The sequence below is a fragment of the Helicoverpa zea genome, chromosome 9 (assembly GCF_022581195.2).
Source record: "Helicoverpa zea isolate HzStark_Cry1AcR chromosome 9, ilHelZeax1.1, whole genome shotgun sequence".
NCBI lineage: Eukaryota > Metazoa > Arthropoda > Insecta > Lepidoptera > Noctuidae > Helicoverpa > Helicoverpa zea.
This window is the reverse complement of record NC_061460.1, coordinates 11,461,270-11,477,630: the sequence shown is the minus strand read 5'-3', so window position 1 is coordinate 11,477,630 and position 16,361 is coordinate 11,461,270. Positions and strand designations below refer to the sequence as shown.

Genomic DNA, 16,361 nt, shown 5'->3' with positions numbered 1-16,361 from the left:
GCCGAATCAAAAAAATATGTAGCAGGATACATTGTAAAAAAATCGAAATGTAAAGTGTTCAAAAAATGTGGAACATGTACTAATGATATATTAAGAAAGGAAATTGATTTTGAATCATTTAATTATGAAATAGATTATACGAAAAAATCCTTATTTAATGCATGTGATGATTTTATAAAATTATTAAATGAAATATATTATATGATTGTTGCATGTTTACGAGATTCACCTGAAATAAAATATCTGAAAGAAAAAATGAAATTTTACATCAATTGCCATTGTGATTTTAGTATAATTACTTGTATAGTTCATAAAAATAAATTAATTGATTTTATAATTAATATGTCAATTAATTTAATCATTCACAGTTGGTGCACCGGGGTTAATAGAATAATTAACGGAAAAATAACAAATTTCGATGTAAATGATGAAATTAAGTTACAAGCATTTAAATATTGTAATACACATAAAAAAAGGAAATAAAATATACTTAGCCGATAAATGTACTCTTTATCTTTTGTTTTTTTATTATCTCCCATAATATTATTGACTAGACTAGAAGTTGGAAACTGAAAACTGGAAACTGGAACTGGAAATTGAAATCACTGTTTTAAATTCAATTTACAGTAAATTGAATTTAAAACAGTGATTTCAATTTTCAAATTTAAAAACATATTTAAGAGAACTCTTGAAAAGCGCCATCTACCCTAACCATACATGAAGTAACCACGCCATCTTGTGACGGGGGCCCGTTAACTTTCACGCTAGTAAGTTGTTTTGAACGATGAGTTGCGTATCTATCTCTATATAGTGTATTATCTATGATATAGTGTATTATCTATGATTGTCAACTCGTTTGCGTTACGGCTGGGATTGGTTTTCTTTCTTGGCGTTTTAATTTTGTCTACGAAAACCTATTTTTATGTGACCAAAACAAAATATAAATCGGCATCAAATTTCGTAGCCGTAATGAATTGGCTGAGCGGTTCGCGTCCTGAATCATGTGTCGTTTTGAATTGATTAAATAAATGTAAATAATAAAACAATGAGAGGTCGGTGTTAAGTGATTTCTCCGCCCACTGCAATCATTATGCGATTAGTGAGACGGGAATTGAGTGTTAAGTCGATGCTGCGGGATATCTGAGGATGTCTGGGGAAGGCGAGCGGGCGTCGCGCCCGAACTCGCTGGTGCTGGAGGCGCCACCCCCGGAGCGCGAGCCGCTGCACTTCGACGTGCAGCTGGTGGGAGCGCCGCCGGAGGTGGAGCAGCTCGTCAACAACATCAAACAAGTCGCTGAAGACTTTCTATATCACTGGAAAACTTTTCCTATTGGTGAGAACTGCTTTTTGTCTGGTGTTTGTGTAGCCTGTCTTATGTTTATTGTTTTTAAATATCGAACACAGAAGCCAGAAACCATTACATAGTTACAATAATAAATTAATCACACTGATAAAAAAAAATACCTTTATTCCTAACTAGACAGATACCACATAAAAGATGCTGGTGTAAATTAAAATTATTTCTAAATAATATTTCTACTTCCAAAGCAAGATTACACAACTATTTAATATAACACACTATAAGACTGCATTGAGTATAGTACTACTGTAAAATTGCCTAGTTTACTCTATGGGGAGTCTATTATTTTCAAATCATTCATACAGGAAACTAGTGTATTTTACGTATAAATGTAACCATTGTATCAGATACAGTTCACATACAATAGATAGTTATTCTCATCAAAAATTCAACATGCATATAGAAAAAAATGTATTAATTTGGTTCTAGCCATATTGTTTTCTAAATGAGTGTAAACATCCATTTTTTATCAACAAAAACATGAAGAATGTCTATTGTTCTATTGGTATTCTCATACATATAATTAAAATAGCTTAACAACAAGATAATGACTATTTTCTCTTGGCTACAAAAATGTTAATCACTGTGTTGGAATCTCCTGCCGTACTGTTTTCTTTTGTATCAACTATTAATATGACAAGCAGATATTATGACTATTATAATGACTGCTTGTGTTTAATATTTTGAGCTTTTATTAGTTACTATGATGTATTTTTCACAGAAGGCCCAATATCATTGGCATTCAGGAGCATATAATATGTATAGTCAACTTGCTGTTCACATCAGTTTCACCCATATCCTTAGGGAACTACATCGCACCTGGATAAATAGAAGCATATAATCATTTTTTAACTCTTAATAGCGGCTCTCAAACTTATTATATTAGATTATTGATTTTTCTTTTTTTTTTTCTTTATAACTCCTATATGTATATAACAATAGTTAGGCAATCGATAGTTTGTATAATTTATCTGTGAAGGCTTGTAATTAGCAATCTGACTATGTAGTTTAAGTTAAAATACGATAATGTTATTAGTCTGTAAGCCTTCTCTAAGAACAAAAAAAAAAAAAAAAAAATATATGTCCTTTGTCTGGCACTAGACTGTGTGTACTAAATTTCATTTAAATAGTTTCAATATTTCTGATGTGGGAGACAGTTACCTTTGCATTATATTAGTAATGATTTTAGTGAGTTCCTGTTTTTGATTACATACAATTTTGGGTCAAGATATAAGACAGCAATTTGTCTCCCTTTTTTAGTAGCCAATGACTTGATAAAAAAACCCAAGAAGGGTAGAAATAAAGGCTTAAAAATATACTATTATGACACCTGTCATGATGTCTATATTTTTGAGAGTCATGATAAAAATAAAACATGTAGAGCCAATTAAATTAATTAAATTGGAACATGTTAATTAACTTCGTGTGTTAAGTGTTATTATTATGTTCCGTGTGTGGAACTTTATTAACTATTAATTGGTTTAGTATTTTTTGTAGTCACACTTTCAGCACTTTTGCATGAACTATCAGTTTTCTGTGACATATCCTCAACGTCAAGTTACCCTTTTTTGGGGGGAATGAAACTCATGGACCCGAAAAATAATACCTACTATATAGAAAGAAATATTTTTAAGTGGTCCTGTAGTATCCTGCATCCAAACAAATCACCTATAAAAATACTACTGACAACTTTTGATAACACAATAACAAGACCATAAATCCACAGTTCTCCCACCATCCCGCTTCACCGGCGCCGGGAACCGACCTTCAGACATCATCGTAGCACCGCCATGCGACGAACTGGACGCTGCAGCACTAGACGCGGGGGTAGAACCTCACCCCCTGTCGCCCAAGCAGTTGCACGCTATACGCGAGAAGGGGTAAGTAGGGAGCTAGGACATAGTATGCTGGATAGCTTAGTGCTTCTTATCATGTCAGCTCACTGAGGGACAAGTGCTTGATATATCGATTCTGAATTGAGAAGTCGTTGATATAGCGAAATCAACTGTAAAAAATTGTATGTACTGTATAGAGTTTTTACTACCTATCTCTAAATGGTTTGACAAAAAAATCGGGGATTAACGAGAAATGGGAAGAAAAATGAAAATATATCGCGTGAACTGAATCATCGTTAAATCTTATTTTCGTCATTAAAAACTCTCGATTATTGATGCGATTATTAATTCATTCGTCGGTTTCTCTAAATCTGGTATTATCTGCAACGGTAAATCCGCCAATAGCGCCAATATTTTGCCAAATTCTTGGCCGTTGGCTGACCTAACCCAGTTAAGTATTACGTTACGTTTATTAAACAACTGTTTTAACTGGACATAGGTAATTGAGCCGGTGACGCTAACATTCCAACACGGCTTGTATTATATTCAACATAGTACAGCGTATACTCGTAACTGGTAGGTCGTAATCATTCGAATGTAGAATCGATGGAGTATCGAGCTGAAACAGGATTAAATCAGATTGCTATCAAAGATGAGTGTTTGAATAATTGCGGTTCCTCTGTTCAATAAATCTGCCGAGTCTGAGTCCTTCAAGCGAGCTAGAACAAAGACATGTTATGTCATTTAAATATCATACCTATGATTGAAAACCCTTGAGAAGGTTTAGCTAGGATATGCTACATTGTCAGCTGGCAAATAAAAACACATTAAGATGTAAAATGCCTGATATAATGAGTGGGTTAAAATGAATTACCCATGTTTCAGTTTTCTTCAAAACTATATTTTCAGTCTTTAGTGCAAATATCTTGTATCTTTGTAACATTACCAGTCAGTGATCCGGCCAACAAACATTCACGATGACAATCGCCAATTGCTCCACGGATGTGCTTACATGCACTCGAATCGGATATAAAGTGGTTTAGATTATAGTAGGTTGACCTCTCTCATCGCCTTGCAAGTAAAAAAATCTACATTTCAATATAACATTGTATGTACTGGCATTCTTAGAGCATATTCAAATGAGCGTCATTTAAATGTCTGTCTGGAACCCTGGATAGTCTATAAAAGTCCAGCCTTCACCTGAAATAAGCCAATTTATGTTACGATCATAAATTATAACGAAACATTCTCTTGGTACAAATTATTGTCAGTTAGTAAAGCTACATTAATTTAAAGGCAGGCGCTTAGTTACATAATGTAACAAGTGACAGCATAATTGATGGCAGTTAATACATTTTTCTTTAAAAATCCAGTCGAGCGTACACTTCGGGCCAAATAAATGGAACACTAACACTAACGTACCTAATGAAATACTATCGTTCATTAGTTCGTATGTCGCCGCCCACTGGACTACCGGTCAAAAGAATCCTAATTGAACGCTCACAGCGAGTCTGACTATTCAATAGAATATAAACTGTATTCGCCGGTAAAATGAGTTACAGAATCGCTTTATCTGCGTAATAAAAAGACACGCCGATATTAATTTAACGTTTTATCGTGCAGTAGACTCAGGGCTGTCGAATTTCACCGAACGAAATTGCTTGTATCTTCTGGGCTTTATATCACAAAGAGACACGTCTAACTATTTAGAGACTTCCCAAAATAGTAGTCATATTATATCGCTGCATTAACATTCCGTAGTAAAATTAAAAAAAAACCGCGCAGGGCATGGGCCAGCCCTGACGGAAGTTAAGCCGCTGTTTAGGGCTATTAAGATGCGACGTGCAGGGGATCCCTACATGTTCAGTATTCATTAAGTTCAATTAATGTTTTCACTCAAATGTATAAGGTACTCAGTTTTGTCGGCCCTCAGTGTACAATTGCATCCCACGACACTTTAATCACTTTACTCTTTTCTTTTGTTTTGTGACGATGTTCAACCAAATGTTACTCATGTGGTTAAAAAGATAAAAATATAAAAGAGTTTTGCTATTTTTAGTGTGGCTCAATTGTTTCGAATAAGACGCATACTGTGAGGATTTTTACTGAGTCATTTGTCGGGTTTAAACTATTGTTATAGTTGTCTTGCACAGTATTCTTATAGTCTTGTACATCTGTTGGAATTTTTTTTTCAGTTGTTTTACAGTTAAAGCCTTAAAAACAGACACGTTTTCATTTAAGTCAATATAGTTTTAATAACCTAGTTCGTAGACCTTCAGTTCAACTTATAACCTACACTCCTAGGCAATACATAATATACTACAGTCTTATGAGACTTGCTCTGTTCGTGCTACGTCTAAAGTCATGCATGGTAAATCATATGCGTCAGAACACACCGACATGATAGTATGCTTTGAATCATATTTATTTACACGAGTTAGTAAGATTTAAACAATACACGAATCGTGATAAAACACAATCGTCAATAATAACTTGATATTCCAAGACGGAAGTAGATATTCGCCTAGAAGTCAGAATTTTCAAACTTCAAATAATTTACTTATCTTGCAATACTTTGTCTACGTTAGGCTTTACAACAGAAATTGATTAACGATATTCTTGAACGTTTCGTTTTATTCAGGATCTCTATCATCATGTAATAGGTTTAATATAATTACTTCTCGGCAGCTCCAGAAACTCCTTGGCAGTCTCGACGTCTTCTAAGTCACTTGACTTATGACTTACGGCCGGAGACGGTGGATCGATCCTATGCCGTTAACCTCCGCGACATCAACTATACATAAATCTCTATATTGCAATATCGCTAAATACTTTTAACTGGGTACTATTCCGAAGATAGATAGATAGAAGAAAAGTTGTGTTCTCTGTAATGTGTCTCGTTCTTCTAGAAATCGCATAGTAAGCGCTGTGAACGGAGTCATGGGTTCGATTCTTAGGTGGAGCCGAAATGGATTTGAGAAGCTAGAGCCAATAAGCCATTTATTTAACCAGAAGTTAAGATGAAAGTTAATCGGTCATCCTCCTAAATAATCAGTTATGAATCCTTACTATTTGGGGCATTTAGATAAGGCTTGTATTATCCAGGGATTTTACTATAAAAAAAAACTATGAGAGAAACTAAAATAGCCAATCTGCCCTGAACAAGTGTGGTGATTAATGATCATACCTTTTCCGTGTAAGAAAAGGCCTGTGCCCAGCAGTGGCATCTAAAGCCCGATAATGATGACGATGATAAATGAATATAGTTTGGAATCAGATCATAAGTGCCAGAGATAACACAAAGAAAGTTTATATTTTTCTCTCTTTACAGAATATTCGTCAGCTGCCTAGTCTTACAAATATGTTCGGGTCGGCACCCAGTCTAGTCTTCCAGTGCAGCGACTGCCTATCTGACCTCCTCAACCCAGTTGCCCGGACAACAATACCACATTATAGCTTAGTGGTCAGACTAACTGACTTCTCACTACTCTTAACGACTGCCAAAGATGTTCAAACGACAGCCAGGACTCACCAATTTAACGTGCCTTCCTAAACCCGAAACAATAGGTATTGTCATTATGATATTAACGTGGATGAAAAATGTTATTTCTTCTGCATTTCTCCCCGTAGCAGAGTAGAAACACAACACCTCAACATTGTGAGGCAGCCCATTGAATTAATACAGTTAATTATGTCCGTGTAATGGTACACGCGCTGAACTCGCTGCCGCTTCACGGTGTCGTATTGCGATGCTACTTATATCTTTTACTTGTGTTAGTGCATAAAGAAACTATACAGGGTGTTTGGCGCATGGACCGACAAAAATTTTTGGGGGATTCGTGAGGCCATGTACTAGTTTTCACTCATAGACCCAATGTCCTATATGTCACTGTATTCGAGATACGATTTTTTTTGTTTGTTTTTAAAAATTACCGGAACTATCACCTTTAAAACGCTATAACTTTTCAGTCTGTTGTCGAATTTACACCAAATCACTTTCATTGCGTTCTCTGATGTATTATTATTCCAAATAAAACATAAATTCATAGCACTAGATGGAAAAAAAATACTTGTTGAGCTTCCAAACTCTTAAAAATGAAAAAACGTATGAAAAATGTCAAATTCAAAATTAATTATAAAAAAAAGTAAAAGCTTTTATGAACTTCGTTTAATAAAAAAAAATTGCCTACTTAATACCCTTTCCAACGATATGCCACATGGGTGTGAAATCATTAATAATGTCGTCAAAATCAGAGCAGGAACGAACACGCACTCTAACGTCTCTAACAACGAACCCGTTTGATAGAACAATGGTAAGCAGGTAATTGGCAGGTAAACTGCCTGTCTCTTTCTTACGCATGAAAAATATCTCTTGTCTTTGTCTATCATTGGGTTGGAGTTTGTTATGTGATCCTTGTTTAGTCGAGATTTGACTATCTCTGCTATCGGAAGTGTCCGTGTATTTCACGTTTTCCTATTTCGTTGTTTTTTGTTAAAGTTTGTTTTTGTTAAGTTTTGTTTGTTGAACTTTTCTGTTAAACTGTTGGTGTATTCACCGTGCTTGTTACAATGCCTAACTTCAGCAACGAAGAGTATGCTGACATGTTGTTGGCATATGGCAGCGCTAATTGTAACGCTCGTGAAGCGCGTAGAATTTACCAGCAGCGTTATCCTAACCGGCGTATACCACACCACGAGACGTTTGCTACAACCTATCGACGTCTGAGGGAGACTGGAAACATAAATTTCCAAGAGCCTCGCGTTAATGTGAGGCAACATAATGTTGTAATTGATGAAAGCATTTTGCAAGCTTTTGATGAGGATCCAACGACAAGTATTCGAGTTGTAGCTGAAAGACTTCACTTGTCGGTTTGGAAAGTTTGGTCAGTTCTTCGGGAAAATGGAAAGCATGCGTATCACTACACTTCTGTTCAAGGTACGTTAAGTACTTTATTTATTTTATCAGGCGAAATCGTAAAACTAAATTTTGAACCAGTTATCTTCGACCTTATTGTGCTGAAATTTTGCACCCAAAAAACTTGTATTTTAAAATGGTTTTAACCATACACTTATTTTAAACGTTTACAAATATCCTTGTAGCTTTACTGGTTCGTTTTTCAAATAAATACCTAGTAACTTTTATTTTTTCTAATTTTATCTTTTAAATTTATGTTAGTTTTTGCCATTCAAAAAGTGAATTTTTACCAGTCTTTAATGGATTGTTCTAGGTCTCATAGATGATGATCACAGGAGACGGCTCGATTTTTGCCGATTTATGATGCATACGGACGTAGATGATACAAATTTTTTAAAAAGAATTTTGTGGACTGATGAATCCAATTTTAATCACGAGGGAATTGTGAATCTCCACAACCTTCACCATTGGGCGCAAAAAAGACAAAATCCCCGCAAGAAAAGACAAAGTTCCTTTCAAACTAAGTTTAGTGTAAACGTTTGGGCGGGGGTTATTGGAAGACACCTGATCGGTCCACATTTCTTACCAGAGCGCCTGACCGGAGAAAATTATTTGAATTTTTTACTCGAAGATTTACCTGAATTGGTATTACCAGTATTAGATGGAGAACCAATTATTTTCCAAAATGATGGCTGTCCAGCACATTACCAGCGAGACGTGCGAGAACATTTGGACAACTGTTTTCCAAATTCATGGATCGGAAGAGGCGGCCCAATTCCTTGGCCTGCACGTTCACCAGACCTGACGCCCTTGGATTTTTATGTCTGGGGCCGTGCAAAAGAAATTGTGTATGCGACTGAAGTACCCACAAGAGAAATTTTAATCGAAAGAATAAATTGCGCCTTTGAAATTATGAAAGCAGAAATGCGACTGAGGACGACGACTGTAGAAATTAGAAAAAGATGCCGTGCATGCATTCGCAACAGAGGCAGTCATTTTGAACATAATTTATAACTTAAATTTAATTAAAACATTTTAAAACATTTTTGTGTTTTCATTACCCTGGCACTGGTTAATGTGTACCTTTAGGTTTGTGACGACATTATTAATGATTTCACACCCATGTGGCATATCGTTGGAAAGGGTATTAAGTAGGCATTTTTTTTTTATTAAATGAAGTTCATAAAAGCTTTTACTTTTTTTTATAATTAATTTTGAATTTGACATTTTTCATACGTTTTTTCATTTTTAAGACTTTGGAAGCTCAACAAGTATTTTTTTTCCATCTAGTGCTATGAATTTATGTTTTATTTGGAATAATAATACATCAGAGAACGCAATGAAAGTGATTTGGTGTAAATTCGACAACAGACTGAAAAGTTATAGCGTTTTAAAGGTGATAGTTCCGGTAATTTTTAAAAACAAACAAAAAAAAATCGTATCTCGAATACAGTGACATATAGGACATTGGGTCTATGAGTGAAAACTAGTACATGGCCTCACGAATCCCCCAAAAAATTGTGTCGGTCCATGCGCCAAACACCCTGTAATGTTGATAGGCTTCTTTAGTAATGTAGGAGAAAGGAATACATATTTTATTATTAAAAAATAAAAAGTCTAAAATGTTTTATATCATTCTGATATGTACTGTACAACTGCCTAGTTTCATCAATATGCATATGCATCATAGTTGCCTTAGCGCGAAAGTGGATCAAACATAACAAATAAACGTTCGCGTTTATAATATTAATCGGATAATAATTATCCTCCTGTCAATTATTTGCAATGAACAATTATTGGTCATTGATATGATGGATTTATTGGTCTGTGGTTATTATATAAATTAGTTGTCATCAATCTTCTAAGCGTCAAATTAACTTAAGTCTAATTAGCTGTGTCTATTTTTTCTCCACGAAGTCTGAAGTTGATATATCAGAATATATGTATGTAGACATGGTTGTCTGTCTGGAACTCTGTGGCTAGACGACACGAGGCGTTTATTTGTGAAGGTACGCGATTTAATAGACCATTACCAAACCTATATAGGAGACAGTGTAGACGGAATAGCTACACAGAACTTTGCCTTGAAATATCTGCTGTACTAGAATAAAACATGCGAAAAGAACGTATTAATACGACAGACAAACAATAATGGGATCAAGGTAAATTATTCTTCGTAAAAAATTATGAGCAATAATTCTACTTCCTGCATCAGGAACAAAATGGAACGATACTAATAAAACTATAGTTAGTCAAATCAGCAAGGAGTTTGTCTCCATTGCTACATCACTACTTGATGTGAAGCTAATTCAACAGTTTGCTCAAAAGAAAAATACCGAACCTTTGTTTTTCCTCAAAATTCATTCTATAACATTTATTGAAATAGCCTCCTAAAAACGTAACGCTAATTGGGCAATTACTAAAAATTTGCACCGCGCGGAAAATATGAAAAATAGGTGTATAATATTTTCCACAGCAACAGAGGAACGAACATTTTACACGTATAAATTATGCTTAAGTATGTCGACCTTTGCAAATTAGGACGGGACAGTGTAAGCTAATTTTGAAGGCTGAATTTTATACCCAATACTTATTTATAGCGGATACATAATGGCCCAGTTTTCTCGTACCTAAGTGTATGTAAAAAATATATGTAAGAAGCTAGTTGCTTTATATTTTCTATGGAATTTGTTGGAATTAGCAGCTTCTAGAACAAATTATGATCATCCCCTAGACGTGAGCGTAGATGATATACAACTTTAGACTCAACACACTAGTGCATAGGTGTCATATTCGCCCACCATTGATAATGTGTAATGGTCAATATAGTTGATTTTTTTCTCATAAAGCTTGCACAAGGACAGAGTATTTAAGCCGAAGAAGTTAAGCGCTAAGCAATTGGAATCGATACGTGAATGGGGGTATGTCGCCCTATCTATATATGTATGTTATCTATATACGTGTGTTTTTTTTTAGATGTTGGCTCCAATGTGCTATTCTAACGGATTTGGGATCTGTGCTTGTTTTGGCAAGACCCAAAAATCTTATAATATTAAAATCTATTGCAGAGTTCTCTCAACTAATCTAGACCTGAACTAATTTCTCCTTGATTGTAAAAAAGTTAACTTAAAGTCATTTACATCACAACCTGGCTTATGGATCTGCGACTACAGCAAATGTCGTACTCATTTTATATCCTTTGTCATCTATTTCCAAAACTCCACGTTTTAAAAAATCTCTCTGATCGCATTGGAGCTAATGTCCTGCCCCCCCATACATAGCATGAACATTAGAAATGCATTATGTGTATCTGTGCAGTGCTATCATAATATATGTAGTTTATCTTATGCGTTCCATCGTACTGTAGCCTTCATTCATCATTCCATGGAAGTTTATAGATACCTTTCTTACTCCTAAATGGCAAATAGCACTCTTTCCCATTGGTTTAAGCTAAGCGAATTTGAAATATTTTAGTTATTCCTGTAGGCAATTAAAGGTGTACCTGTCTATGTATGATGCTTCGTAGGTAAATAATACTCTGTTTTTAATCTACTCCTTATATTTTTACTATAAATTAAGCTATTTACCAAAGTGTTCAACATTTCTATAGCCTATTGTTGAGACGAAGTATTACATACAAAATAGTGTTGGAACCTACAAGTGAACTGTATTATTTAACATACATTGGAATCTTTTCAAACCTAGCCTTTTGTGTTGGCGCGTCGCAACGCTCCAACAATATGCCTGCTAAAATCAATTGGTGACGTCACAAGGCGACAATTTAAAAAGGTTCCATTGTATGCCTGAAATATATTTTCCCAATATGGCTGGTCCTATGTTCGGCTATTGACTGATTTAAGTTTGTGAGGTATATTCACTGAATACACTTATTTCTTAGAAAAAGGGAGGTATATTGAGGCTTGGTTTTATGACAGAAATATTGCTGTCAGCCCGGCCCAATTCGCCTTACGTCACCTGGCTTTCTCTCTACTTACTTTCAGTAGTAAAATTGGATGTCATGGAATCACTTTGGTTCATTCTTTTACCAAAATCAAACGGTTCCGAACATGAAACAGTCAACACTTCCATAGACTAGCCTACACCACAAAGCCAACTCCTCAAAAGAGTTCCGTATCTTATACAGAGAGTTCGAGGTTCCTTCCCGCCATTTCCCGGGTCAGACGCACGTTTGGCGTGTAGCTGGCTGGTTACAACGTGGCCGTGTGAGAGCTCGTGAAGAATTGTACTGTCATGTGGCGCGGGCTCTGGCCCTCATTGTTGTCGTGGCTCGCGATAGACTGCTGAGGGATGAGCCACTGTCAGTTATTGCTGGGGCCAAGTCTTTGCTTCAAGGATTGCATAGGTAAGGGATTCAAATCAATTTAAAAAAAAATCGCAGATAAGGCTCCTAGACTTATACCTTTTTGTTCTCTCAGGCATCGAACTCTTTTGTTTATCCTGAAAGCCCCTGTTAAGTGCCTAGTCTTTTTGGAGTTATTGATTTAAATAATAACTGCCGTGTTTTCTTTACAGACTTCTGGATCTGGCTTTTGGAATGCCGTCTTTAGAAGCTCGCGACCTGGACAAGAAGATAAGAGAAGAAAGGTCACGTTATTTAGTAGCTGAGCTGATATGTAAGGTATGAAATAACAAATACATCCTACTCTCCATTATAGCGGATTACAGTTCGCGGCATATAACTTTGCAATATTGAAGTTAGCCATTTGACGCCTCACGCTTGTGCAGAAGTGTTTTATTGTCCTGACTGCCTCGTTGGTCTAGTGGTCGCAAACGCGGCTGCTGTGCTCGAGGTCTCGGGTTCGATTCCCGGGTCGGGCCGAAATCGTTTTGTGGGTTTTCTTAGAATTTCACAAAGCAGCCCGTAGTCTGGAAGTTGGTGATTGATTCACCCGTGCATCGGAGAGCACGTAAATGTCGGTCCTGCGCCTGATCTCTTACCGGTCGTGTCGGAATGCCGTCCCATCGGGTTATGAGATGCAAACTTATTTGCTGAGAACTGTCAGATTTTGGAAACAGATTTTTGACGGTTTTCCTATCTTCTTTAAGCCGGAGCATCAAGAAGACATAACAGCATTAGCGGCGTGGGTGACGCGAGCGATGCGTCGCGCGGCCGCCGAGAAGACTGACGCGCGAGAGCCGCCGCGCCCCGCGCCGCCCGTGCCCTGCCTCTACACCACGCCACAGAAGACACAGGTATGTGACGTTACTGATGTACTAGAACCTTATAGTTAACTATGACGTCATAGTCCTGCCACTAAACCACCCTGCTGAGGACACAGGTATGTGTCGTCACTCTACAGGTTACCAGGAGGTTATAGGATGGTGAACTATGACCTGACGCTGTACCACCTTGCAGAGGACACATGTATGTGATGACACTGATGACCATGTTGATATACCAGGAGTTTAGGATGGTGAATTGTGTCGTCAGCACTGACCTGCCGCTACACCAACCCGCAGAGAACACAAGTATGTGACGTCACTGATGGCCACGTTGACCAGGACCCCACTCCTAAATCACCTTGTAGCGGACACACTAGTATATAACATCTCCGTAGACGTATGTGCCAAAACCTATAAGATGGCATACTGTAAGGTCGATTCGTCTGTCTACCAAGAGTCACCGCATAGATTTGCGTATTTTGACGTCACTGGGTCCGTTCTCCTTGTACCAAGACTTTATAGGATCAAGGATGATATACTTTGACGCCATTTTGATCGTCCTCTTTCTTGTACCAGGAGTGCATAGGACTGTAAATATGTGTGGTGACTATTCTTACCAAGTGGTCTTCTTCTTCCTCCTGCCCTGTTCCCAATTTTATTTGGGGTCGGCATAATATGTTTTCCGCTTCTATTTTTCCCTATCACTAGTTTTTACCAAGTTGTAATAATAATATTTTTTATTTTGCATTCCAGGTGGACTTACGCCTCTACAGACGCGAGTTAGTGCGTCGCGCGGCCAGCACGTTACAAGCGCTGTTGGAACGCGAGGCTCGCGGCTGGTTCCTACACTTTAGGGAGCGCCGAGCAGCACAGCTCGCCAGTCAGAAGATGCCTATGAAGGATATTGAAGAGGTTTGTGTTAAGGATATTGAGGAGCACACTTACACACTATAAATCGGTGTGATTGGATAGTTTACTGAGTAATTTATTGTAAATAGCTAACGTCGCTACTTAGGATCACAGCGTTCTTTTCTAATTAAAGTACGATTAATGGCCGGTTTCTGAGCACCTTTATTGATAGTTACTAGCTCAACCAGTTACCCGGCACTCAACCAGTCAGGGTTACTGGTACCTCATGAGGTAAATCGTTCACGTTAGATTAGCGGTTTCTCCATGTAAAACACATACGGCTGAATCAGGTTAGACTGGAAGCCGACCCCAATAAGTATACCTAGTCGGAAAAGACTACGAAGATTATGTAGATATTCTTATCTCATATGTGTTAGCTCATTGCCTTAGGTTTTAAGAGTTTTGAAATTAAAATATAAATTCATATTCTTCTTTCAGGAGGTACGCGAAGCAGCAATGCGTGAGTACGTGTCGCGAGTGTGCGCGGCGGTGCTGGCCAGCGAACCGCTTGCGGCGCTAGGACCTGACGTGCCCGCGCTGTTGGCGGCCCAGCTACGAGCCTCTGCTATTGTTACCAGGTACATTTCTTGTAAATCTGGATGTCATTCTGAAACTAAATTAGCACAAGTTCGCGTGTGCTCATACCCCTCCTCCGCCACTTGTATATGCCGATACTCTTTCTTTACTCTTTCTGCGCACCGATTGGCGCATTGTTCCGTGATGACAGAAAGTTTGGGGAACTATACCAACTACACTGCAACGTATGATTGATGATGGACTAGTTCAAAATGAACAAAGTTAAACTTATTTATTTTTCATAAAAAATATGTATTTTCCCGGGTGATTTATTTTTGCAATCAAATCTTAATTGAGTCTTGAATCTTTACATGATCTTAAAAAAAAAAGATTTACACTAATCTCTCACTGATTCCTTTTCACCTACCCCAGAGCCGAAGAAGGAGTCCGCAGAAAACTAGAAGCGAGCTTAGCAACCGCCGAAGCGCGAATATGTGCAAGCCACCCAATCCTCTCCCGCGCCGACGCGTGGCGCAAGGAGAAGCTAGCCGCTGCAGCGCTGCGCTTGAAGAACGAGCTGCGCTGGATGCCCATGGAGGACGCCGCTGCAGCGATGCAAGCGCACAAGCTGCATCAGCATCGGTACTTCTTGCTGAGGGATCTAGCGTTCTTGAGGGATCGGGAGCCGCTGCTTATGAAGGTAAGTGCCGGAAGTGAAAATAAATATGAATATGAAATTATGCTGTTTCTTTTTAATTTATTGAGATAAATGGAATGTTGAAATATTCACTTTTGTTTGGTGATACCAAAAAATGCAGTTTTGGAGATAGTCCGGGACTATTCCCAAAACTTTTTGACTTTGTGGCAATCAGTAAGATCGAAATTAGTTTTTTTTAAATATCGAAATTATCACGTTTTGAAATGTATTTATTATATACCCTATCTTTAATACCTATACTGAATGAAAAACAGTTTTTAGAGAGTGACTGTTTTTATAAAAATGGATGATCATGCGCTGTTTCGTTGTTCAGGAGCTGCGCAGCGCGGTATCTCCTACGCGATCATTCACATGGGCGCGTCGCATCTGGCGACCAGCTCGCTGGGTCGTCACCCGCCACTTCCGAGGCCGCCGGGAGCGAGTGCCCACAGTACTGTCGACCAGAGCCACTTCTATAGTGACGCCGCGGTCTGACCCCTCGCAGCCCGTGTTTCTGGTGTCCCGGGACCGCGCCCGCAGCACCAGCACGCGATGGCCAGCCTGGCGACTGCTCAACCTCGCACACAGGTACGGACCCCTACTCCCTAGAGATGCCATAAGACAAGAGGTACCGGCCACTTCCGAGGCCGCCGGGAGCGAGTGCCCACAGTACTGTCGACAAGAGCCACTTCCATAGTGACTCCGCGGTCTGACCCCTCGCAGCCCGTGTTCCTGGTGTCGAGAGACCGTGCCCGCAGCACCAGCACGAGATGGCCCGCCTGGCGTCTGCTCAACCTTGCACACAGGTACTGTGCTGAGTGTCTTCACTCCACTACTCGCGGCCCGTGTTACTGGAGTCTGTGTCTAGGATCTCAATAAAATTACCACTACATAATAACCATGGAGAACTGAATGACTAGCGGAGGTGCCTCGGAAATCTCTTAA

General features: G+C 38.3%; 1 protein-coding gene across 2 annotated transcripts in view; it reads left to right on the top strand.

The window, feature by feature from the left end:
* The first annotated feature begins 849 nt into the window (after window positions 1–849).
* The window catches only part of LOC124632932, a 30,474-nt gene continuing 14,962 nt past the window's right edge, over window positions 850–16,361 (top strand). For both annotated transcript variants that reach the window (XR_006984686.1, XM_047167949.1), the window contains exons 1-9: window positions 850–1,333; window positions 3,087–3,240; window positions 12,255–12,473; window positions 12,644–12,749; window positions 13,178–13,324; window positions 14,048–14,206; window positions 14,642–14,781; window positions 15,152–15,419; window positions 15,751–16,004. Coding sequence is in view for 1 of the 2 variants with exons in the window: in XM_047167949.1 (XP_047023905.1) it covers window positions 1,147–1,333; window positions 3,087–3,240; window positions 12,255–12,473; window positions 12,644–12,749; window positions 13,178–13,324; window positions 14,048–14,206; window positions 14,642–14,781; window positions 15,152–15,419; window positions 15,751–16,004 (1,634 nt within the window). In the remaining variant the exon portion in view is untranslated. The remainder of the gene's footprint in view (window positions 1,334–3,086; window positions 3,241–12,254; window positions 12,474–12,643; window positions 12,750–13,177; window positions 13,325–14,047; window positions 14,207–14,641; window positions 14,782–15,151; window positions 15,420–15,750; window positions 16,005–16,361) is intronic.